This window comes from Alosa sapidissima, chromosome 11, assembly GCF_018492685.1.
Source record: "Alosa sapidissima isolate fAloSap1 chromosome 11, fAloSap1.pri, whole genome shotgun sequence".
NCBI lineage: Eukaryota > Metazoa > Chordata > Actinopteri > Clupeiformes > Clupeidae > Alosa > Alosa sapidissima.
Genome location: NC_055967.1, coordinates 13487676 through 13514467, shown reverse-complemented (window position 1 = coordinate 13514467; position 26792 = coordinate 13487676). Strand labels below are relative to the sequence as shown.

Here is a 26792-nt window from a genome sequence, read left to right as displayed (position 1 = left end):
CCGGTGAGGGCTCTGAGAGTCTACACGGGAAGGACGAGTGCGCTACGGGAGACTGAGCAGCTGTTTGTCTGTTTTGGTGCACAAGCGCTAGGGAAACCCCTCTCTAAATAGAGGCTCTCCCATTGGATCGTGGAGGCTATAGCAGCGGCTTATGAGGTGGCAGGAGCCGGGCGACCTAAGGGTGCACTCCACCAGAGGGGTGGCGGCGTCCTGGGCTGCCTGGAAGGAGGCCGCGCTCGAGGATATATGTAGGTCTGCCAGCTGGAAGACGGGCAAAACATTTGCGCGTTACTACAGCCTGAACACCGCGAGTGCGTCTGTGGCTTGTTCAGTGTTGTCAGTGGCATGTGATCGTAGCACGGTGACATAGCCTCAGAGGCGCGGTGCAAAGGGGAACCCGGCTGGACTCAAGAGAAGGCTACGGCCGGACATGGTTATCCCCGACACACTACGGCTATCGCGGCAGGTGATATCGAGCCAAGGCTGGCCCATGGAGGCTCGCTGTGGCATTTACACGGTCAGGACCGGAGTTGGCCCCCCATTTTTTGCACGTGCATTTGGTGTGTGTTGAGTGGGGACAGGTGGTCTGGGCTGTGTTTCTAGTGTTTCACCGACAGCCCCCGAGCGCAATGGGCGTTTTCGTGGGATACTGTTATTTGTCTACGACTTGGCCAGGACGATACATGATAGGCGCTCTGCTCGAGACAGCGCAGCGCACGTGTATTCTCTACTCGGGAACAGCTCTGCTATGACAGCCTAGCCGGGTAAGGTAAGCGTGTGTTTTCCCATTGGTCAACGCCTAGTAGTTCGACTGAAAGAGAACGTAAAGGTTATGAACATAACCACGGTTCTCTGAAGAGAACACGAGGCGTTAACCCTTCTATCCGTCTAGTCTTGGAGCATGTGATTTGTGTTTACGCCGCTTCAGAATGACTAGAGTAATTGGCGTTGGCCGCGGCAGCTTATTATAGCCGAGCAGTTTTTCGCTCCAACAGAACCTTAGCAGGACCTGTGAGAGGACTTCAGTTGCGATCACGTGAACGTGGAATGTATTCCCATTGGTTAACGCCTCGTGTTCTCCTTCAGAGAACTGTGGTTATGTTCATAACCTTTACGTTTTCTGGGTCCGAGTCGACATTTATGACGTTAACGTTAGCTAAATTACAGTAGCTAACGTGATCTGACATTGCTAGCTTGTACTAGCAAGGATAAAAACATCTTAAAAGATTGCTAAGCCATCAATTTCACATCTCCAAATCAGAATCATTTAACAATATGCTTTGGGACTCACCTGATAACGAATAACTTGGCACTTTTGATCCAACTGGCTTCAGCCCTTTTCATCTCATATGACGAGTCCTTCTGGCTCTGTAGGACTAACATCTCTGGCATGACTAGAATCTATAGTATCTTTAATTTTGACAAACCTGTAACCTTATACAGACCGTAATTGTATGCATTTTCTGGTCTCTACAGTCCATCTGTCTTGCAAATAAAGTTACAAGCATAGACTGTATAAAATAATGATAATGTTTGCTCACACCACGTTTTGCTTGAAAGGTGCACAGACCTGCCCACTCCATTTCAAATTCAAACAGCCATCAACTGGACTGCCACCCAGTGTTGCCTATAAATTTAACAAAATGCCACATTCATCCTCTCACTTGCCAACAGGTTCATTATAGGTTCACCCAGGCTAAAGTTTGTAACGTTTTCCCAACCGCTCAACTAATAAACATAAGCTAGGCTACAAACACAATGGGGGGGACTTCTACAGCCAGGTTGTTTATTCAACAACCTGGCTGTAGAAGTGCAATGGATCCCCTGACATCATTGCCTTCAGGAGAATCTCCTTACCGCCAAACTCATGCAGATCATCATTGTAAACAGCTCAGCAGACTTCTGAATTCTCACACTATGAGGACATTCATTACTTTTTGCAATGTCCGGTACAGCATCAATTTCTGTGATTACCCTGTCAATTAGCACTCTAGACATGTCCAACATATTGTCTGTGAGTGACTCTTGATCATTCAACTTAGAAAGTAGTTGCATGACTAACATAGTCACCAGACTGGTGTAGCCTAATCATCTGGGGCCGTATTCACAAAGAATTAGCCTGACGTAGTCATACTCAATTCTAGTCAGAATATGAGTCTGATACTGCTCCATTGGGACGTAATTATGGGGCGTGTTTCAACCGATACAGGGGGGGAATGCCTTTGCACTCAATTGGATAGACCTAACCAATCAGAGCAACAAAATAGCTTACCGTGAGGTGTAGGAAGAAAACACACAAACCATCCTTCTTCTCCTATATCCCCTCCGTTTTTAAAAATAATTCTGTTGAACAGTGATATGCTACAAACATGTTAAACAGCTGGGAAAGGCTGTCGCAAATCCCTCGAACAGGTGGTCAATCAGAGATTTTAAACGGAACATGTCGCAATGCAACAGCGCTGTTTTCCCTTGATGAAAGTGAAACCACGAGTTTTCCCACATCTCAACTTTGGCCACAGTTTTCAGAAATAATCGTTTTCAGTGATACAACCTCATTAAATAATATGAATTTTCAATATGGGATCTTAAAAGCCATGTATCCTTCTAGCCACAGCGTTTGTGTTGCAAACATAAGCCTAATCTAAGCGTGTTCAGATGACGTGATAGACCAGGCGCTGTTGCTCACCTGTCCATCATCATAAAGCCTGATTTGATTGGTCCGCCCGATATAGGGCGAGCATACTTCCACCACAATGAAGCAATGCCAGACCGAACTTCCCGACCTCAGTTGTGGGCGGGACTAAGTTTGGAATGGCACCCAGGTTAACAAAGAATTTTAAGGCTAAAAGTAGCTCCTAACTGGCGAATTTAGGAGCAACTCCTAAAAATAATGGGCGTGTCACTCCTAACTTTAGGACTCCTACTTTTTTTCACTAAAAGTAATTCACGAAGCATTTTAGACCTAAAAGTAGCACCTCAGTCTGGGACAGCTTAAAAGAAGTTGAGAAGACTCCTAACTCACTAAGACCTATTCACAAACCCTTTTTGTGGCATTTCACATTGCGATGTTTTGAAATGCGTATGCGGCTAGCTTCCGATCGCGAGGGAACAATTTTGCATTGTAGGCATAAAAGGGATGCAATAACGCCACCAACAACAACCAAAACTACTACATTGTCAACATGTAAATTAAATGTAATGTTTCATTGTGAATCAAATTAAAATGTTCTCCTCTTTGCAAACGTAGGCATATAGGCTATGGTGACAGGTTAATTTAATAATGCAAAGATACTGGATCAATCCGCATGTTTCATTAGGCTACTAGGCTATTTGTTTTGCCTTACTCTTGATTCATTTAGGCCAGACCTTTTTATTCAGTTATTCATCATCTTCCGTCCTTGTGTAGCGCACGCATTCTCAGACCTGTCACTCATCATCGTAAGGGAGGTGTTTGGAATCATTCCCGCGTTACAATCATCAGCCAATCAAGGTGGTCACTTCAGTCAAGCTCGTGCATGAGTAATGACGTCATCCATAGCAACGAAGACTCACTCTTAGTTTAGGAGTTGTCATTTTTCCTTACTAAGATTAGGTCTGAAAGGCTTTGTGAATAACCTTTAAGAGAAAACTCCTAGCTAAAATCTTTTAGTGCGATTTAGGAGTACTCCTAGTGGTAAGATAAAAGGCTTTGTGAATACGGCCCCCGAGGTGGAATCCATTTGGTTCAGTGAAGGATAATCCATAACAATATCCTCTCTCACTGAAAGCTGCATCGGATCACCTGAAGAAGGTCTGCTAAAGAGACGATTAGTAAATGGCTGTGGGTCCATGACTTACCATGACTGTGGTAAGAACTTGTAATGTGCTCTGTATTTGTTAAGGAGATATCGAGACACCATAGGATACTATTTCATACAAGAAATGCAAAACATTGGGGCAAGACACTGAGGATGAAGCATGTTGGAAAACTCCCACATCCATATTCCAAGGTGATATGGGATGTTGAATTAGGGTAGCCTACCATACGTGCGGATTTAGGCTGGACTGTCCGGATTTTAAACGCCCTGTCTGGCGTCCAGCGCATCCTCAAGCCGGACGCTCATTTGTCCTCCTTTTTGGGCCTAAAGAGCTCTGCTCTAGAACTTAACTACGCAATTGCATAGGGCTCGACAAGTTAATCAAAGCCCCCTGAATGTTGAAGCAAGGAAGGAAAAAAATGCTTCACTGTCTCCTCAGCATATACCTATTGTCTGACAATATCTTTTTGGGGGAATTTGCCACTCTGTCCCATGTTTAAAAGTAGAGAATCAGAGGCAAACTTTGTGGCCACCATTCCTTTTTGGTCCTTAAGGTAAAGATGGTGAATCAGATTACTAAGATTGTGGGAGAGTGAGCTCAGTCTCTCATCACACAGCAATATCTCTAGTCTATCCCCCACTGAGTTAAGATCCTGAGTGGGTGAGAGAACAATCCTCATTCTGGTCATCCAGCTCAGTAGAGATGGTGTTTACAATGTTGATGACCAACTTGCGAGAGATAGGAGAGGGCTCATGTTCATCCATGTCAACATGTCGCACAGGAGGTGCTTCAGCGCACTAAGGCTTAGGATTGCACCAGGTAAGACCTCAGACCTCAATTTTGACAATTTGTTTTTGGATGCAGTGGATGAGTAGGAATTCAGCTTTTGTGGGTCTTCCCTTAACTGGACCCCTTAACTCGTCCTCTCCAATGTCGTCGATTATTGCATGGACTACAATATGCCTCTTATCATTTGGAGGTCCTCTGAATTATCCACATCAACAGATTGCGCGAGTTCCTCTTGAATGAAACCAAGCACCTTGCTAATGGCTTCTTCGTTGTCTTTGTCCTCAGTTTTGAAGTGTGCAAGGTGGTATTTTCTCCTGAAGCTTTGGAATGTTTTGCCAGTGTTGGACCAGATTGTCACATTAGCGTCTTCATTTGCTTGACAGATGCTATGTGAAGGTTCTATACCCTTATCAATGTATTCTTTCATGTCAGAGCATGGGCTTGCTGGAGTGTCAGTGGAGTCTGTGGCTTCCAGAAGTTTCTGCACCACATCAGTCACTTCTATGACTAAATCAGAAGCAGCATTCCTAGCCATATGGGGAGAAATGTGTGGGTCTGCCTTGGATATGAAAGCACCAGCCACTTTGTGTGAATCTAGAGAGTCCACCAAACTTCTGACAGCGAGCACTAAAAATCACTCACAAGCTTTGTGGCTTTACTTTTAAACTCATCCTCTGAGAGTTTCTGGCTCTGGTTTCATCAGTGTAATCCTCATCACAAAGTCTCTGAATAGGTGACTCATAGGGGGCAAAAAAGGCTTCCAGCTGCAATATATTTTTGTCTTCAGTTGAGACAGCTGGTTGTCACACTCCTCTTTTTCACCTATCATCTCGTCTTTATATGCAAACCTTACTCAGAAAGTCTTTGGTGGTGTCCGTGTGCTCATCTGGGGGTTGCTCACACTCACCAATGGAATTTAGCTCTTCTTACACCCACATGCAAACACACACACATAAAGACACACACACACACATGCATGCATACACATAAAATCACACACACACATAAACACATAAACACACAGACACTCTCCATTACCTCCCCAATACACACACTAACCCCATTACCCCCTCCACACACACGCACAGAAGCACACATACAAAAGTAAACTCACACATACACACACTCATTTACATTCACATGAGTTCACACAAGAGTACTGTAGGGGATGGAGTAGGAGATGGAGACAAATTGACAAGCATGATTTATTTTTGCGGAGAGAATGTGCAGGACTGAGCGGCGGTCATATGTTACACCGCTATGCAGTACATGGCGCTAAATGCATATAGCATCTTTCAACTGTCTAAAAGAGGCCACAAGGGCTTAAAATGGTATAAATAATGGGACAGCACATTTTGACATACAATACCTTGATGATGTTGCTATACTAATATGAGTTTAAGACTCTATTCTGTTTTTTTTGTTATTATTATTTCAGGCTTACTTTTTTCGTGGCCTAGGCACTTGACAGCACTGCCTGATTTGAACATGATCCAGGCTCTTGCCTTAAAGGGTGCACAAGAGGTAACTGTCAAATAATTTGTCAAAACAGTATAATTTAGCAAAACCTTAAATGAATGTACCAAAATCTAACACATTGCTTAGAATTTATTGTTTAGAATTACTTTAAGAATTGTTTAGAGTTGCCAAGGGTTCGTAGTTGGCAGTTGCAAGTCTAAGGACATATTATTTCCAAGACCAACACTTTTGAATAAACTGGCCAAGGACTTGCACAGTTGAATGATGTCTTTAATAAGGCTGCAGAACCATAGATGACTGAATTAAACCACCCAAACATAAACAGTTATAGTATGTTCTAATTTCTTGGGAGTTGGAGGCTTCCATTATCTTGAGCTTCCATTTACTTTTTAATGTGAGTATAGTGTTCAATACTCAAACATTTTTTGTCCACTTTATCCAATTTGCTAGAGTTGATCTTCACACCAAGCTTCACAAGTTTGAAAAAAAGAAAATATGTGCCTGTTATAGGCAATAAAAATGAGCATCAAAGTTACCAAACATTTATGCATTGACGCTAAACATGGTGTATGGAGTTAAGACCTTCCTCAAAAAATGCATCATTTTACCACTGGGGGGAGGTGCAAAACAACCCAAACAATTTGGGCAAAAACTCACTTGTCATGTGCTGGCCTTATAGAGGTGGTTTTTATGTCTGGTGATATCTTGGGAGATTTCAAGGAGGGTACATGACAACTTATCTGGTCAAACTGTGTTTGCGGCTTGTAATTCAGCACCTTAATAGCTAAACAGGAAGTGAGCTCATATCTCTGCTAATGACATATACCATACACATATGATATGAAACTATATGATAGTTTTGGGGTCTTCAAAAAGTGTCACAAGACTCATCTGTTTACATTGGATTTAACAAATGAATTCTCCTTACAGAATCTCAATTTGTATAGTTTATGGTTATTATTCTGTTCAATTCTATTTAGTCTATTATAAACAGTGTTGGTCAAGTTACTTGGAAAAAGTAATTAGTTACTGATTACTTATCCAAGAAAGTAATCTAGTTACTTTACTGATTACTTATTTTCAAAAGTAATTAGTTACTTTACTAATTACTTTACTTAGTTACTTTACAAAAACACACTAGCTATACACAACCTGAATACGCTTTTTTAAAACTTGGTTTTATTAGTTTCAATCTTAACTTTTTGGTGTGTATACTCCTTCATTCGAATAGATGTAAATAAAATACAGCAAAAAAAAATATTAAAACCAAAGTCTCAAACATTTACATCTTTTAACAGTTGCAGTGCAGAGAGGAGTAATGCATTTACCAAAACAGAAAATGCTGTTGCATGCCACATTTTAGGCTGTTCTAATGTCAAGAAAAGTATGTGTTTGAACTGTGTGTCTGCAGTGCTGCTGCTGGCTATTTTGGTGCCCAAAGCAGAACTGTTAGTTTAAAATATTTCTTAAGAAATACTACTAATTTGATGCAGTTTAACTCATTTATAAATGGTGCGCTGTCACTTTAAGAGCATCTACACAACTCTCATAATGATCAGCTCCATTCAAATATAAGCCTATGGCTAGTCCACAAACTCCACATTTGGCACTATATTAGCAATAGTCATGATATTAAGTTGGTATAAACAGCTAGCTAGACATTTTCTGTTTGCAATTAAAAGTGATAGCCTATATGAGCCTGGTAGCACCTACCTGAGTGGAATGTGTTTCAATCGGCATAGGCTACTGTGCTTCATGTAAATGCTTAGTTTAAGGCAGAGGTTCTCAAACTTTTTCTTTCATTCCCCACTTTGATCAAGGGGGCCTTTTCGAGCCCCACCTGTCCCTCATTGCTCTAAGAAAGTGGTAGGTCAAGCTTAAAATTGTCAAATGTATTGAAATAATGACAAGTTCTAAATATATCCTCTTCAGCAGAGTTAAAATCAGCTGGTGCTGCAGATATAATAATAAATAAATACATAATGTGCCATTGTAAATTAAACACACATATTTCTGTTTTCCAGCAACATATTAGGAAGCATAGGCCAATATTTTACAGCATTGTACAATATATTAAATGAAATACCAACATGCTGCATTAAATGGATCCATAATCCAGTCATACTGAGCACTGCTGGTTGGTAAATATTTTTGAAATAAACTTTGCAGGGATGTGATGTAGGCCTACTGTTTAATACATGGGATCACAAGAGTGGCTCCCGAAGCAGACGTTTCAGCGATTTCACTCAGATTCTCAAAGGCATACTGTTGCGATCGAGGCGCCTTTCCCATACCTCAAGTTTTTTGGTCAATGCAGTAATTTTATCTGCTAGGTGAGGTAGGTGCTTGTCTTTGCCTTGTAACTAGAGATTTAAAACTCATTGAGCTTTCCAAATATATCGCAAAGATAGGCCAGCTTCAAGAAATGTTCATTAGTGAACGTGCTTGCAGATTCAAACATGCGCTCACGCTGCCTTGACACGAGCGCTTCCCTACAGTATGAATAACACAGTGCGTCCATTGCGCATCGGGTGCTACCTGGGAATAGGCTACAGATAAAAAAATAAATAAAAAAAAAATCCTGTTTTTCGCGCCCTACCTGGCATGTCACCGCGACCCAGTAGAGAAACGCTGGTTTATGGGAAACGAATTATTGAAGACTTCAACACTCACCAGCCCCATTACAAAAAGGCAAAGACCACATTATATTTTTGCCCATTTTCCAAATCACAGTGAATGCAGCCAGAATATTATAATGCCCTGGCTCCTGTTATAATGGGCCAGTAGGCTACAGGGAACCCGCGACGTCCTCTATTTTCACCTGTTGCTGCAGCCGTCATGTCGGGATCTGGGGGTGTCTCAATGAATTTCACATTCCTGTGCCTGCTTGCTAGGTGCTTGCTTAGATTTGAGGTGGAATTTTTCGCTGTAGACAACATTTTTCTTCCAAGAAGAGTGTACAGCGTTAATGTTTTTTCTTAATGTCTGAACTGGAATTAATTAAATGCTCCATGTTCGCGCTCTCTCCTGCACTCCATGTCTTGCACACGTGTGTCTGTTGTTTACATCTATATCTCGCAGCTATAGCCTACATCATTGTCAGGAGTTAGTCTCACAAAATCCATATGGCAAAATCCCAAATTCTTTTACTGTCTATGGCAAAATCACGGTTTAGTAACGCAGTAACGCAGGCTGCTTGCAGGAAAGTAAAAGTAATCTAATTACTGTTTTTGCAATTGTAATCCCTTACTTTACTCGTTACTTGAAAAAAGTAATTGGATTACAGTAACGCGTTACTTCTAACGTGTTACTGCCCATCACTGATTATAAATATTGCTATTTTTTATTTAATGTATGACTTTACTTTTAACAGTATATTTCAATGTTAATGTAATGTTCACTGAGATCATTGTAAGTCACTTTCGACACAAGCGTCTGTAAACTATAAACACCTTGACAACAGACTAGATTGGAATCGAACCTCGGAGGTTGTCTACAGGATGGAGACTACTGGATCAAACTTGTTTTTTTATGTGGGCTGAAATATGTTACATTTTCCCAGTCTGTTGTTGCAAATGCAATCTGTATCTGAGCAGTGACAACAAACTAAATGGCAGGCTCTGTAGGGACTGCTCTGGAACTCCTGGAGCTGGTTGTTGAGAGAACCATGTTATGCTCAACATAAAGGACAACACTTCACATCCCCTACACACAACCAACTGGTGAGACAGCAGTGATTTCAGTTGGAGGCTCTTTTAAGTCCACGGGGTAACAAGGACTTCTACAGGAAGTGAGCCCTGCTCACAACACACAACGCCCCCCTGGGACCAACCGGAGAGGAGACTTCTGCACAATGCAAATTCTACTCTAATTTGCATAGCTAGAGATATATCTTAATTTTTTCTTAATTTTATTTTTTGCTTTTTTACATGGTAGTATGGTAGTTAGAATGGTTATTTATTTGTTCAGTGTGTTTCTACGTACCTTGTCTGTTTTGTGTAAATAATGTGTGTTTGGCTATCCATTTAAATTGCTGCTGCAACACCAACATTTCCCCTTGAGGATTAATGAAGTTTCTCGGTCTCTCTGTTGACACACTATATTTAGATTAAGGCAACATATTCTTGACCCATCAGATCTACATCTACATTTTATATGGACCTGTACATCAATCTTTTACACTGTTACAATACAATTAAGCTCGCTTCTTATGTGTAAATGTGTTGACAATGAAAATATGTCTTGTAAGCCAGAAAATTGTGACTTTCAGGTGGGTATACTTTGACAATCTTCTGTACTTGCTCCTGCCACTCTCTAATTTTAGTCCAACCTAATAACAAATGAGTCACAGGTTAATAATGAATTTTACACTGGCCTTTCTTTTCCTTTGACCTAGCCTGGGAATACCCCGGCGAATTTGGATTTGCTCTCAATTCTAATAAAGATAAGGTTGGTGCTAACAAGGCTACTCTTGACCCGAAGGCGGATCCAAAGTCACTTGTGTTGCCATTTATTGCTAACGGAAGCAGTAAAAGAACAGATAGTTTTTAAATCAACAAAAGCATGTGCTGAAGGCTCTTTTATACAACACAATTAAAGAAGTCTGGTGTAGCCACTAATGAGAAATTCTCCTCCCAAAAACAAGATATTCAAGACCTATTTTATTTATGATGTTTCATAAAGTGAACGTTTCGGAAAGTTGACAAAAACTGTATTTCTCATTTTTAAGCAGTGTGAAAATAATTTAAAAGGGAAGTTTATATACAAAATTAATATAATACTTAACATATGGTACAGGAATCATTTGAAAGTATCTGTAAGAAAGTGTTCATATTCATTGTCAAAATCCCATTCTTTTCAAAAGATTTGCATGGTGCATCTGTTGAAAAAGACAGAAAGAAGATTATTCTTCGATTGGCAATTTGGCAGTAGTGTAAATGTAAACATTCACAACATTCCAAATTAAGGCATATGCCACCAAATGAATCGAGCCTGTGTAGATGGTGAGATGCAAAATAACAGCATGAATGTTTGAAGAAATTAATGAATGAATAAAACATTCATTTCTAATCCCTCTGTCATCACCAACACTTTGTAATTAACTAGTAACTAGTGCATTTACATTTTTGTCAGTAACTACCACTAAATTCAAATAATATTTATTTTGTACATAAAGATGACATAGAATGGATGAACTGAGTAGTTTACCTTGTTCTCTGATGCTAACATATAAGGTATGCACAAATGCCATTTTAAAAGCCCATTTATAACCCTAGAATTAGGCCGGGAATCAAATGGCCAATTTTAGCCTATATCTAGCGCCCTTCATGCTTACCTGGCACCCACATGAATAATTAAGTGAGCTTTACGTTGATTGGCTAATAACTGCTCACAACAGGCCCCAGCAACTTAAACCTGAATCTCCAACTCGAAATGTTAACCAAGTTTGTGTATGTTTGTGTGTGTGTGTATGTTTGGGGTGCCATTTATTTCAATGAGCGATGCTACAGTAGACTGGCTACTTCAGCCAAAAATATCCTCAACTCACCATTTTCAAAAATGCCTTCTGACGTGTTAACTTCCGGCCACATTTTCACAAATAAGCCAATAGGCCGCAAATGATGTCCATGTGTATTGGCTGATCCTCCCAGCTTGGAAGCTGCCAATCCACATAGACAACATACTCTTGTGTCCACCAGCAATATGGCAGCTAATTGGCTTGTTTTTGAAAATGTGACCGGAAGGAGTCAACAACCGTGTTTTGGGTTCACAGTAGCTTTGTGGTCATGCACCTAACTCTTTTCATTCAACAAAGAATGTTTTCCATTCTATGTCTGCTTTAAATCACATAACACTATTACATGTAACTAGCTACAGTACTACCCAACCCAGTTATCTCCCTACATTTTGTGTCACATTACCTGAAACAAAAACTGGATATCGCGTCGTAGCATTCTGAACTTGGAGGCGCACTAAACAGTGCAAGTAGTTTGGTTGATCCCGTGAGATCACATCACATTCATGGTAGGGCAGCACTTCCACAATTCCTGCTTCTTGACAGCAGTCCAGGAAATGCTTCCTATCATGCCCATCTTGATGTGACCTACATGGCATCAGAAAAAAATGTTTTATGTCTGAGATTACCAAAATTGTTTTCATTTGGTAGATCAAATTCATATACCACATAAGAGACACTGTCTTCTTGTGACTGGACAACGCTTCACTTTTACAGGCATATAAAAAAGTAGATAGGCATTCAGTAGAGAGAGCATACCTCCACGAGTCCTCATTAATTCAATATCAAACTACTTGATATGCCTTTTTTTTACCAGGCAAGGTGGTTATCTGTGGTGGTTGTCTGTTAGCAGGAATATGCAAAAACTACTGAAGAGATTTACACTGTACTTGGTAGGATTGGGCATTGGTTAGGGCAGTGTTTTTCAACCTTTTTTGTGCCACGGCACACTTTTGACACTTAAAATGTCCCACGGCACACTAACATCCCGTGTGAAGAAAAAATAAACATACCATAGCCTAAAATTTCAAATAATACACAGATATGGCCTTATTATGGCTACTATGCAAGACCTGCTCAATATAACAAGCGCCCTCTGTTTCATTTGTAGGTGACTATATCTAATTTAATTGTTGTTATGAACTGGATATGTGATGATTCTGTGAATAATGGATATGGGGCCCCCGTTGTACAATGCCTGCATACCACAAATAGTGCAATCATACAATCAATGAGAGCATGTGGTTATAAATTCTTTGATGCAACAGTTGCTTTTCTGGACTAGTGAGTGACATTTGCGGCACACCTGATGATCTCTCACGGCACACTAGTGTGCCCCGGCACAGTGGTTGAAAAACACTGGGTTAGGGTGCCAGATTTGTGTGTTATTCCTTGGGAAATACACAATACAAATTTGTTAAAACTATGCACAATGTACAATGTAAGAAAATTATAAAAAGAAATATGGATGAAAAAAATGGATTCATCCCTGGCTGATCCCTTCACCAAGTTTAGTGGAAACTAATTTATTGTAACGCTATAAACAAACCAACCAGCCAAACAAACACAGGTGAAAACATAAGCTCCATGGCATAAGTGATTAAAGAATGCTGTGAGCAGAACGCTCTAGTACAGTGTTTCTCAAACTTTTCCAGACCAAGGACCACTTAATCAATAAAAATAGCCTCACGGACCACCTAGCTAAAAAAAAAAAAGTAGACCTACTTCAACAGTAAATTACACAATAGGCCTACTCGCTGATTGTCTTTGCACCTTGGTTATTGTGTCAGAGAATTTATATGATTTAAACTGGCATGCCTTACATAGGCAGTGTTGCAGAAATGTTTGGATTTACATACAAGTTGGTTCAATATTGCAAACAATTATATTTTACCACGTCTGCTCACGGACCACTTGGGCTAGCTTGCGGACCACCAGTGGTCCCCGGACCACACTTTGAGAAACACTGCTCTAGTAGACTGTGATCTGATCCTATAAGCAAACTGAGTGAATTTGCGAATCAGGAGATACAAACCAGAAAATGATTTTGTGTACACAGCAAACTGGCAGGATTTAAGAGTTGGTATTTACCGTGCATTTTCTCTGAACCTCCGGCTGTCTCTGTAGTGCAGAAACCATTTCCACTTTCCTTTCTTGCTGAGCTTCTCCAGGAACACAACTATTTTTTTCATGTTCTCTGATAGGTGGAACAAAAACAATCCAAATGAAAACAAGATTACAAAACCATACAGTATCATACTTTGCATTGTGAAATGCTGTTCAAAGTGTAACTCAGGACATACCCAGTGTCAGTTTGTTCAGGGCTGTTCCATCAAACACCACAAAACCACCTTTTCCAAACAGCTCTTGATGTGTCAGATTCACAAAATCATCTGGTTGATCAATGCCAGCAAAGATCACACTTGATGATTTCTTTAGTTCTAGTAGATGAGGAACCTAAGGGACAGAAATATGACTTTATTTTTTCAAGTATATTGAAGTATGTCGATTGCCTAGGGTTGTTTGCCACATGACATTACATGCTTGATTCCCATTTAGAAAGTCAGGACTGTGTAGGAATGCTGGATTTTTGCAGATACTGGAACAGAAGGACAACTAGAGGATTGTGAAGAGCAATTTGCTGAAGTTTCCAAAAAGTGATAGAATAGTAGACTGTAAATGGGCAAAGCCATTTGCAAAACCTTTGAGCACCTGAATGGATTGGCATCTTGTTTGCAGAAACATGTAGAGGTTCCATATGATGCACGGCAAAGTTAATTTCACTAAATGTTGCGTGCATCTTTCGCCTCAACATCTACTGTAATTTGTGTGCAGAATAATCAATTTGATCATTCTGACTGTTTTGTAACAGGCACTGGTGAGGCTGATGCTGCTTTGTTTGAATGACTTTTGTTTCATTTTTTTTTTATATATACTTAACATAAGCTAATGTAAGTTTGGGGTCATTTTGAAATGTCCTTATTTTTAAGGGAAGATTCAAATAACATCAAATCAATTGGAAATACAGCATGTTACAACAATGTTAATGTTGTAAATGACTATTGTAGCCGGAAATGGTTGATTTTTAATGCAATATCTACATCAGCATACAGAGACCCATTATCAGCAACCATACTGTACACTGTGTGTTACAATGGAATGTTGTGTTTGCTTTACCATTTTTAAAGTTAGTAATCATTACAAACCCTTTTTGCAAATACATTAGCACAGCTGAAAACTAATGGCCAGATTAGCAAAGCAATATAAAGGAGTCGAGTATCTGGAGCATCAGCTAGTGTGGGTTTGATTAAAAGCACAAAATGACCAGAGACGACTAACTTTCTTCTTAAACATGACTAATGACAGCTATTCAATGTGAGAAACGGCTAAGAAACTGAGAATCTCATACAATACTGTGTGCTACTCCCTTCACAAAAAAAACATTTGTGAAATACCAATGAAATGCTGGAAATGTGTTTGACTCTATCTGTCAAGGAAGGAATGTGATGGTCTGGGGGTGCTTTGGTTGTAGCAAAGTGGGGAAAATGCATAGATTAAAAGGAATTTTGAGGAAGGAAGGCCATCGCTCTGGTTTGTAACACCATGCCACAACCTGTGGACGGCATTTGATTAGAGACAATTTTATTCAAAAAGAAGGCCCAAAGCAAAGTTCCAAACTATGCTGGGAACTTATATGGAAGAGGCAGTCAGCTGGGATTCTGTCTAAAATAGAGTGGAATGGACATTTCTAAGTGACCCCAAACCTTTGAACGGCAGTGTAGATTTTATTAAGTTTATTTACACTTAATAAAGGTAACTTTGATGTTGAATTCTAGATTCCGAGTGTTCCCCTTTTTCCTTTTCACTGCTTAAAACAACTTGCAGAATTTGAACTACCTCCACCATTGTTCCTTACCTCGCAGATATGACTGGCAATATCTTCATTCCTCAAAATGATGAGTAATGGAGAGGAAGATGTATTAGTCTCTAGGTCAAACTGATCAGGCTCCACACTGATGTGCCCTTCATTCTCCAACAGATCCTAAAAGGAACACACTTTTAGTTTATTATGTAACAGTTAAAAATGCAGATTGTCATAAGAAAAACTAATAGATGTTATTACCTTTGTCTCTCTGAAAAAAGGATCCTCTGATGTCACCAGAATAAAAAATCTGTACTTAGTCTTGCATGCCTGTCTCACCACAGAATTCAGATCATCGTGGAGGCGCTCAAACAAATCTTCCTTTATCTTTCCACAAAGTTCAACGGGCTTACTCGTTCTGATCTTTGGAGAATCCTGCTTCTTCTTGATCCTGTCAGTTTGCCTGACAGTATTTTTGTTTGTACAAACATCTTTCATCATTGCATAATATGACTTTGTACATTCAGCTGTAATAGCTGAAATCTTTGAGCAGGCTGCCTCACTTTCTTTCTTGTAGGAGAGCCTTTGGAGGCGAAGAGGCATGTGCCTAGAATCCGCCGCTCTCCTCTCTTTCCTATCAGGCAAAACAACCTTAATCTTGCTTTCAGAAAACATTGGAAGAGAATCACAAATTTCTTCAGATGTATCCTGTTCATTAAGACTTGAAAACTGTATGGTCACAGGACTCTTGCAGGCCATGTTCAATGTCTGTTGCCTTTTTGACTTGCAGCATTGGAGAATATTGTTCATTTTATCTGAAAAGACCAGATACTCCAAATCCATTGAAGACTGAGTGATATCATCGTCTGCCTGATGCAGATCATCCCACTTTTGAAGAAACTTTTCCACATACCGCTGCGTGCCTTTATGGCATGGGTTATGAATGGTTCTAGAATGTGTAGGTTTTCTAGGACAGTTCTTAGCGGTCCTCTGCTTTTCTCCCTTACCCAGCACTGTAAATATGGGGGTCTCATGACCAGACAAGGTGCTATCTCCTCGTTTGAAATCTACTGTTACTCGAAGTCCCTCCCGTTTTCTCATGAAAGATTCATTACATGATGATGATTCAAGCTCACTTTCACTCGAAGATGTGCTAGAGCTTTGTGAAGATGTGCTAGTTTCCTCTTTGTCATCATTTCTAAAAAACTGACTGTTAATACGGTAGTGATGTGATTCATGATCTTCCTCTTCATTCCAGTGCCAAGTCTGATCAAAATTATCAATGTATCCTTGATATCCTCTCTGTTGACAATGGCTCCCTGATGAATGCTTTTGTTCGTTTGAATAAACATATTTCCAATAAGCCTTTTCTTGTTGTTTATCTTTCATTTTGGATGCTGAGACTGATTCAGTGTCAATAATTTCTCCCTCTCGATAAATTCGGCTTCGTTTTTCTTTCTCGTCTTTCCCTGTACTGTCCTCATGTATAGAATGAAAATTTTCCTGTGATGCACTCTTTGAGAGATAGCGAAATGAAAGGTTTCCTGTTGACTTTGAATCTCTGGTGTATGGCTCCATAGCATTATAGAGTCCATCAGCACTGCTCTGAAACATTACATCCTTTGACGGATCAGTTGCAGCAACATCCTCATACTGCACCCTATAGAACTCAGCACTTTGCATATTTGACTCAATATCGTCTGAGGAGCTGCCACTGAAACCCTTAATCGAGTTCAATAGACAAGCACTGTTAGGAAATGTCCAGTTACCCTCATCCTTAGACGGGCTTGAAATACTGTCAGAGTTGGTGGAAAATCTGAGCTGTGAGGGCTCTGAATTCTGGCCTGACACAGAATCTAACTTCTGTTTATTATTTCTATTCCTGAACCATGTAATCATATGGCTAAGAGCGGCTAAATCCAGTCCTTCCGTGTTATAAACAGCATTATCATAAGGGTCTGAACATGGCTCATGAAAACTTTGCTCACCAACAGCAGATCCACAGTCAGATGGTAGTTCATCCTGTGTTGGGGTAGAGCATTGGTTAAGGGCACTGCCTGTACCCATGGTATTATAATGCAGCTCATCTATAGTAGGTGTGGGACATCTCATCTCATTCTCAATGACTTTTAATTCATGATCTTTGGTTATGTGCCATGAATCATGTGCTATCTGACTTGATGTCGATACAGCTTCTGGATTGACTATTTTGTTTGTTTTCTGTTGTTCTTCTAGACCATGTGGCATCTCAGCAATTTCCGTACTGGACATATCCTCTGTCTCTCCAACAATAATACTTCTTGACTGATTGATTTGTTCGTTTTGCTCCATTGTTGATGTCAAATCTTCCTTCACATTTCCTTCATGACTGCATGCTTTCACTACTGTGACCTCAGGCAAAATCTCATGTTCCACATTTTCATGATCAATCTTTTCCACAACCTCCATGCCTGTGTCAACTTGACTTTCATTACCTGCAGCGGATATCTCACATTTCAAGTTGCATTCTAGCTGTACCTCCATGGGTGCCCTACCTTCATTTTCATTTACAGCACACACTGCCGTTCTACCCATTTGTACACTGTTTTCACTCAAATCCATCATCGTTGCATCTTCAGAACAACTGTTATTCTCTTCTGATGTTGATACTGCTGTGTTTAGATTATCCAGTTCTACTTGTGTCTCACTTTCACTATTAATGAGTTCCCCTTCTTCCACTAGTTCACTTGGTGTTGAGTCATTCTGATCCATATTCACAACAGCCATCATTTCAGATTCAGCTTGAGCTTGCACCGTCACTGTTGTCTCAGGTTTAGTCTCATTATGGTTGTGCTCCGTAACGAATGGTTGAACTTCAGAATCCATTGGCACCTCCTTTTCAACTTCACAGTCACTTGGATCATCCACTACCATGGCATCAGAATGTACATCATTCAGATCATGCACAGACATGATGCTCTCTGTACAGGGGACATTTTGCTCTTGTACCATTTTTACCTTTGAACCAGATGGACATTGTGCAGCCAAAATAACTTTCTCCTTTGAAGCTTCTGGATCCTGCACAATCATAATGGTCTCAGAGTTAGAATCACTTAGATTTTGCTCAGTCTTGGTAGTGGCATCTTTAGAATGGTCCATATCCTGCACTGTCACGATAGTATCAACTTTAGAATGATGCTGATCATCAACTGCTGCTGCTGTTTCAACTGCTGCTGTTTTGTCCTGAACCTTAGCTTTAATCTTTACTGGCTCAAGTCCAATGGATGTGACAACACTGCTGTGATTGGAACAAACATTGCTCTCATTATCTAGGCATACTGTTGTAAACTTCCCACAAGCAAAGATGTTTTCAGTGTGCTTTGGAGATGTAGATTTCACAGCTGAACTGTAGTGCATCTGGGAGGAAATGGTGTCTTCTTTACTAACAATTTCATCACTACTGTTAAGTTGAACAACAGGTGCACTACTTCCGCCATGGGTCAGTTCTTTGGTGCCAGGCAAACCATCTAATCTCTTCTGGACATCAGAAGAATCCTGAAAATCACTCCCTATATTTGTTGCCTGTTGAGTATTGCCATAACCACTGCTTTCTGAGGCACAGGTGCTGGAGGGCTTGGTGTTGCTGGCATTCTCATAAGTATTATGGCTCTTTGTCTGGATTCCATGTACACTGATATTGTCCCTTTTGATATTGCCAGTGCTGTCAGCCGCATTGTTGACCTATTGAAAAAAGGAACACACACACAGAATATGATAAATATAACATAATAAAAATATGAAGAGAGTAGTGTTCACTCTTTAATGCTACTTACTCTGAGCTGACAATTTGTGTTTGTAGAGACCAGTCGTGACTTTATTTCACTCATTGGAAGATCCAAATATTGTGGATCAGGTCTTTCAGTGAAGGTTTCCCTTGTCTTGGTGTTTGCAAAGGTAAGATTCAATGGTGTACAACCTTTCACTGAGAGATCCAACACCTCAGATGCAGATGTAGAGGTTTTCTTGGTCTTATCACTTAGATTTAGAACCCCTGGATTAGCAGGCAGTGGAGAGGGTACCACCTTCAAAGAGGTGTTTTTCTGCGAGGAGACGTTCATCCTGTCAGACTTGGAAAAGCTTGCAGTGGAATGAAGTTCAACTTCCTCAGGCAATTTTGTATGTCCACCATCTTGCAGAATGAAACCAACTGGGTCGATGTGAAAGAATCGAGATGCTGATCTGCTATAGAACAGACCTATCCACATGTGGAAGATCAGATGGACTTCTTCAGGACTGTCCACAATGTTGACGTTCCATGGGCTATTTGACAGAAAGTGATTTTTTAACAAAGACAATCTGTTTATTGTTCAAATTATACCAACACTTTTGGTTTGCCTCTAAATGACCAGGTTGAGCCTTCAATGCAATATAAATATAACCACACATATACCATGAAAGCTGTAATTAAACATTGACCCAAACCCGACCCAATGCTAATGTTACAACCCTAACACAGAAAAAGTTGGGATGTTGTGTAAAATGCCAATACCGTAAAACTCCAAACTAGATGTACCGCAGAGCGGTACAAAATATGACCGCATTATCCACACTCAATTCTCACTGGTATCTGCTAGACAACAAGTACCAAAACATGATTAGTTCATAGATTTCACATGTAAAATTCATTTTATACAACCCCACCCCACTTAAATGAAGAGGTGAAGTGGCACTGTAGTAAACATGCCCCTGTCCCAGTTTTTTTAAAACATGTTGTTGGCATCAAATTCAAAGTGATTTGATATGTTGTCGATGTCCTTTTTGCAGCTAAATAAGGGTTTAAGAGATTTGTAGATTATCACATTCTGTTTTTATTTGCATTTTGCACAATGTCCCAACTTGTTCTGTGTTGGGGTTGTATAATGATAATAAAGGTATCCACAACGTGTAATCAAAGTAACTTTACTGACAAGCTGTAGCATAACCATGGGAACAACTGTGACATAAGTGCATTGGTCTAGGGCTCAGGCCATCCGTAAAAATATTTTCGTTTGCCGTAACCCGACCGACCCTGTCAATTTAGAACCGACCCACATATTTATTTTTTTCCCCTTTTAGTCCGACCGACTTGCCGGGTGTAAACTTGCGTTAAGACCGACCGATTTTCTTTTTTTACTCTAAACAACCAATACAAATAAAATACTATTTATTTTAGTAGGCCTAAGTATTGTGAATATAAATTGCCTGCATACAAACGTAGGCTCTCTTAAATAAAACCCTGTGGCGTCATCTGTACACCATTGGTTTACGCATGTCACACTATGGCCTATACGCTTCGTTTCATTCACACAAACATCTCGACAACGCTCATTACTTGGCACGAAGTTCTGGAAGAAGTGTGCCCAGATCTTTTCCCATCCCTTCTCCCCTCTAGTCTAACGGTGACCGTGTCTTGAAGAATTGATTGAAATTGGTTGTGGTCTATTCAGTATTTCTCAAAATATGGGTCCGCTAAGTGGAGACTGATGGTCCGCGGAGTCGTGGAGTGAAATTAGGCCCGGTGCTTCGTCTGATAATTTGCTGCGAAGTTGATCAAGATACCGCGGGCCGACAAAAAAAAAAACAAACGTTTCTGCTATCGATGCCATTAAACATGGAGCCATACAATAAAATGGTGGTATGAGCGTTCATTCAATGCAGGCGTCTGCGCGCGAGAAACTGAAAATAATCAATAACGTTGGTATCAAAGCTTCGCTTCAACCTGTTGAATGCTATTTAATTGTTTAACGACACTTGATAGAACGACGTTGATTTTTGGAACTTCCATAGAAACAGAGCAGAGACTGTATAATACACTGTATAGCACTGAGTATTGTATAGTCAAATTTGAATATAACGTGGCCAAAAGCTATTGTAGCCTTCTTTCTATCTGTTAAAGATCAACAGATCAGTGATTTACGCCTATCTGCTCGCCAAAAAAGCTGGTATTGTGTTTCCTGAATCCTTACATTCAGGCATTCAAATTAAACTTCATTAAAAAAACATGTATTTTTTTTCTCCATACCAATGTATGATGCTTGCATGAGGGAAACATCCCAAAACAATAGCACCCATATAATTGTTGCTGTTTTGAGAAGTATTTATTTTCTTATGCAAGCATCATGCAACCATGCAAAAGTAATGAAACTAATTATATCTTACATTACTAAAACAGTCCTCTGATGTGCATGTCACAAAATATTTAAGTGAAAGTGCATGTATAACAATCTAGGCATAATAATGATTGTGATAATGATAATGACAATTTGATTTGGAGGGAGTGGGGTTGGGTACGTGTAGATGAGTCCTATGGCCCCAAAATCTGCCATGACTGGGCCTCAGGTCAAAGAAGTTTGAGAAAGGCTGGTCTACATAACCTGCATCAGATTGAGGTTTGCAGTGATGCGCCTGAAGGCACGGGTTGAGGACCCAGTCAGTTACGTCACAATATGCACAATTGTTTAAATTCATACAACGTAATCACCATGACCAAAATTGTTTTTTTTTTTTTTTTACTTTGAATCTTGAAAAAAAAATAGACCTACCTACCGACCCATTTTTTTTTTTTTTTGGCTGTTACTGCAAACAAGAATATTTTTAAGGATGGCCTCAGGTTCAGATATAAACATTGAGGTGTCTGTCGGGCACAAACATGCATACCCTTTACATTTCTTACCTCTCTTTAGGGTTGGGTATCGTTTATCCGATACCGGGGCTAAATCGATACTTTTAAAATGGTTCCGGTGTCGAAATGGTGCCTGAACCGGTACTTTGTTTTAAAATTAAAATGGTCTAAAGCATGAATTGCTTTTTTGTATTGATAAGACAAATTTGAACATGAAATTGAACTGTTATATTCAATTTACTATCAATATCTCATTGCTCCTACGCATAATACATTTAAATGTTAAAACAGCTTGCCATGGATGCACACAATGGTAAGCTCTGCTTTGAAGTTTACCCAGTGTAGGCGGTTTGCCATAAGGTATGTTAAAACCGCTTGCCATAGAACTGACAGGTCATGGACAACGGCATTGGCAAGCAAGCTAATCTAACAGGGACTCTACTTTCCAGTTAATTCATTTCAGTGTGTTCCCAAATGCTTAAAGAAATGTTATGTCTTCCCCCATAACACGCAATAGTTTTGAACATGTAAGGCTACATTATGTCGGTGTTGAAGTGTTTAGATTCCCAGCGCTAGTAGGCCTAGGCATTTCAACAGCAACTATGGCTATGCGCTAACACCAGTCAGCTGAGTTAATTAGCGATAACATACGGAGAATCTCGGAGATGGTTCCGTAGCCTCTTTGACAGCTCAGTGACATCAAGTATGTAACCTACATATTTATGTTTTTGCCAGCTAACTTTTAACATGATCTTCATATTCATTGTGATACTATATGGGCCTCATGCACAAGAAAGATTAATATCATGCCATTATGTTGTTTAGAACACAACGTGAAAACTTTATTTCACCTTACAACTTTGCCGATAACATTTAAAATAAATGCCAGTTAGCGCATTAGCAAGGATATTGTGTAAGGTATCCTGTTGTTGTTTCATAGCCTCTTGCTTGTGTGTAGTTAGGCCCAATGCTAGATTTTGACAGAAGCTCGTGATATGGGCTCACGCAAGCTGTCAAACACTGTTCACTCGCCTATGTGATGCACCCCTCTGGTTTATATATCCAGTGTTTATGTTAGCTAACTGTATCTGGGTGTGTTGCTATCAGAGCAAGACGTTAGAGATGGCGCATGACATGCAGTGGTGCCTCGTATAAAAAAATTAATTAAAAAAAACGCGATTTAAGCACCGAAATGAGGCACCGAAATCCACGTTGTTATTCGATACAGTTACTACCGTTTGCATCGGCACCGGTGCCATATTAGAACCGTGTTTCGGTGCCCAACCCTACCTCTCTTGCAGTGAACTCAAGCCAAATAATAGCTGATATTATCTTCGCTCTTGCTGACAATCAAGGTTTTTGTGGTGTAATCTGAACAAAACTCTCATAAAATGAAGAGGATTGGACTGATTTTGGCTGCGCAATATTATGCTATAAAATAAAATTGAATTAGCCTACAAGCTATTGGAGTGCGGAGGGATGCATGGTAGTAAATTGCGTGGAAGTAACTTGTGCTATTTTTCTTCTTATCAAAGAGTGAACTGAGCAGCAGGGACACTGCCAGACAATTGTGGTTAGGTTGGTGTGCATGTGTGTTTGGAGACAGGGAGGTGGAAGTCCCACTTTAGCCTAATACAAAGTCTAGCCTATCACAAGTAATTCTGCACAATGATATTCCGAACGCTGCTATCGAGTGATTTTGACCCAACCCACCCGCAATACTATCAGGACATCTTAGCTGCATCCGCCCTATTTCTGCTCCAGAGAAGGATTCTAATGCATCTTTTTGCCCATTTCATGTCCTGTTTTTTATAAGTATATAAGTATATACTCTTTTGATCCCGTGAGGGAAATTTGGTCTCTGCATTTATCTCAATCTGTGAATTAGTGAAACACAAACAGCGCAGTGAACACACAGTGAGGTGAAGCACACACTTACCCGGAGCAGTGAGCTGCCTGCTACAGCGGCGCTTGGGGAGCAGTGAGGGATTAGGTGCCTTGCTCAAGGGCACTTCAGCCGTGGATGTGGGCATGGGAGAACAGTGCTCAACTAGGGCTGGGCGATATGGACCAAAACTGATATCCCGATATTTTGGGGCTGATTGGCGATATACAATATATATCGATATTTTAAACAGAAGAGCTAAGTGTTTCATATTCACTCAACATGACAATTATGAAAACACAACCAGCTTTAATTAGAATAATTTCAGACTGCTCTAACACAGCTGTGCAAAAAAGTGTAAACAATAACATAGGCCTACCAATACCAATAGGCATAGTAGGCTACCAATATGTATAGTAGGCTACTGCTCTGATAAAGTTATACAAATAACAAAAGACCAATAAGTCGACCCTGACTGACAACACAGGCCTACATTGTACTGCACAATAGCCTACTGCAGAAAAAAACCTGCATTTTTGTCACACAATGCAGTTTTTTTACCGTAAGGGTTTGATAGGGCCTAGATGACAAGCAAATATAGCCTATGATGGCCTAGACATGTGTGACTTGACAACAAACAATTAGGCTACTTAAATAACGTAACTGAGTCACTCACCAACAGTGTGATAGACGCTACCGTCAATTTGTATGAGTTCATTACCTTTTTGCATGTTCTGGTTCGTAAGAAAAAATCCCTATGCCTGCGTGCATAGCCTATCCTCTTAATAAAATCAGCGTGTAGGTTGTCTCCCTGAGGACTTTAGATCTGCTATGTCGCTAAACGCAAGCACCCATAAGTGTATTTAAATGAACTATGTACCAAAAATGACATTTTACCGTGAGTCGAAGAGCTGTAAACAGTGTTGTAACTTAAATCTCCGTGTACAAAACCCCTTGGAGCTCCAGTGGAATTTTGATTTCACAACGAGAATTCTCGGTCTAGCCGTTGCTGTGCCGACGGAAATAGGCATCAGCACCAACCTCTGATCACGGTAGACAAAATCTGACTCAGTGTCAGTCATGATTGAAAGTTTGTTGTGCTGCGAGGGAGAACGTGCACACGCAAGGGGCGCAGTTGAGCAGAGCTGCGGCTGTCTGAATGGTCTGAACACAGAAGAGCAAGTGGCTTTGATAAAATGGCCCATTATTTGACATACCGGTATTACGATATTGTCTAAAACTACATATTGTTTTCAAAAATATATCGGTCATAGTCGTAATACCGATATTATCGCCCAGCCCTATGCTCAACCACTTCCTCCGCCCACATTTTTCCTACTGGTCAGGGATCGAACCGGCAACCCTTTCGGTTACAAGCACGAAGCCCTAACCAGTAGGCCACGGCTCCCATCAATCATACTAAAAAAAATACTATACAACACAACTCTTCTCTTAAGACAATAAGAGTGACAAATTATGACATACCCATGCAGTGCTCTTGTGACAGCCTTATCGTGCGGGTCATTTGTGAACTTGCTATCCAGACTGAAGTCATACTGTTCCCGCCACAGTCTTGTCACTTTAATTGATCCATCTTTTTCAACAATCTGTCTGCGCCGTTTACATTTTCGCATCTCCTTGCTGTTGGATGGCAGTAGCTTTTTTATGGGTGACTGTTGTTCCAATCCATTTCTGTTTACACAGGGCTGACGTTGTAGCAGTATCCAGTCTTTTCTTGTATTCAAAGGTCTGCCTTGCAGTTCCACAGAATTTGGCATAGTGAGGGAATCAGTACTTTTTCGGAAAGGTAAGGCCTGGAGGTGTGCACCTGACAGACCCAACACCAGAGATGATGGCTGTGAGTATGAGTGATCTTTGGAAATGAACACAACACACTCTCCCTTCATAACAAGACCCTTAGGCAATGGTGACCTTGGAGCTATCGGGATCTTTAATGACTTAGAGTCTCTCAATAGTGAATGGAGGACGGACACTTGAGAGCCGCATTCTTTCACACCGTCTCGCGTTCCCCGTCTTTGACCGAGCTTGCCCTCTGAATCTAGTCCAAGGTTTTGCAGTCTTATTTCATGTTTCCCACTCCTGCCACTGAGGGCTATGTCAGCCAGTAAGGTCAGAGCATCAGCTGGCATACACAATGCGTTGACCACTCCTTCCACACTGCAGCTCTTTTGGCCTAAGCCAACACATGGCTCTTCCAACCCATGCCCAGTAAAAGAGTCATTGCCTGTTTGAGTATGTGCTTGTTTTAATTGTTCAGTGTTTTGAGATGATGGTGTGTCAGAATTGAGCCGCTCTGTAAGGATAAAACAGACAAGAGGTAGGCATACAAATTATGTAAAAGTGCAAAATAAAAAATAAGCAGTACAAGTTGACAGATAGAATCAAAAAATAGATATTACTATCGTTTTTGCGAATGAGCTAATATTTTTTCATTTTCTTTGATAAGACAATAGTATTGAAAAGATAGTTCAGCGAAACATATGAAATAGAAATGCTTTTGCAAAGGCTCCGAACACTTACATATTTTCAATGAATCTAATAACTGATATTAAATAGTGATGCAGATGATCATATGGTATATTCAACACCACCACACCAAGAATTAACTGAATTAAATTAAATTAAGCAATAAGCCTCAAGAGGTTGCAGGTTCCAGTAATTTTAGAATAGCTAAGGAACATTGTTAAGCGGCTAAAATCCCTAGCTGTTCTAAAATCACTGGAATCTACCTCACAGGGCTTACTGCTTTGTTGCTCACTTTTCTAAACTGGTTACAACATACTGTATACTTAAAATTGCAATG

The 26792-nt window shown here is 40.3% G+C and overlaps 2 protein-coding genes and 1 long non-coding RNA gene across 7 annotated transcripts in view; all 3 read right to left on the bottom strand.

Moving 5' to 3' along the window:
• LOC121724564 (transcription initiation factor TFIID subunit 3-like) overlaps positions 1-10588 on the bottom strand; it is a 33773-nt gene extending 23185 nt beyond the window's left edge. The window contains exons 1-2 of one of the 2 annotated variants that reach the window (XM_042111228.1): positions 10347-10588; positions 10051-10152 (exon numbers count right to left, since the gene is read on the bottom strand). In XM_042111228.1, the coding sequence (XP_041967162.1) occupies positions 10051-10117 (67 nt within the window). In that variant the 5' untranslated portion in view covers positions 10118-10152; positions 10347-10588. Of the gene's footprint in view, positions 1-10050 lie in introns of both variants that reach the window. The other variant, XM_042111227.1, reaches the window with a different exon arrangement.
• LOC121724566 lies at positions 5776-7322 on the bottom strand. Its single transcript, XR_006035235.1, has 2 exons — positions 6887-7322; positions 5776-6842 (listed from the first exon to the last, which is right to left on the bottom strand). It is a non-coding gene; the product is annotated as an uncharacterized LOC121724566 (long non-coding RNA).
• Positions 10589-10712: 124 nt separating the features above from the next.
• The window catches only part of tasor2 (transcription activation suppressor family member 2), a 56294-nt gene continuing 40214 nt past the window's right edge, over positions 10713-26792 (bottom strand). For all 4 annotated transcript variants that reach the window (XM_042111221.1, XM_042111223.1, XM_042111222.1 and 1 more), the window contains 8 exons: positions 25454-26282; positions 19256-19742; positions 15705-19163; positions 15498-15623; positions 13885-14038; positions 13673-13778; positions 11988-12169; positions 10713-10945 (listed from right to left, as the gene is read on the bottom strand). In XM_042111221.1, coding sequence (XP_041967155.1) covers positions 10848-10945; positions 11988-12169; positions 13673-13778; positions 13885-14038; positions 15498-15623; positions 15705-19163; positions 19256-19742; positions 25454-26282 — 5441 coding nt within the window. In that variant the 3' untranslated portion in view covers positions 10713-10847. The remainder of the gene's footprint in view (positions 10946-11987; positions 12170-13672; positions 13779-13884; positions 14039-15497; positions 15624-15704; positions 19164-19255; positions 19743-25453; positions 26283-26792) is intronic.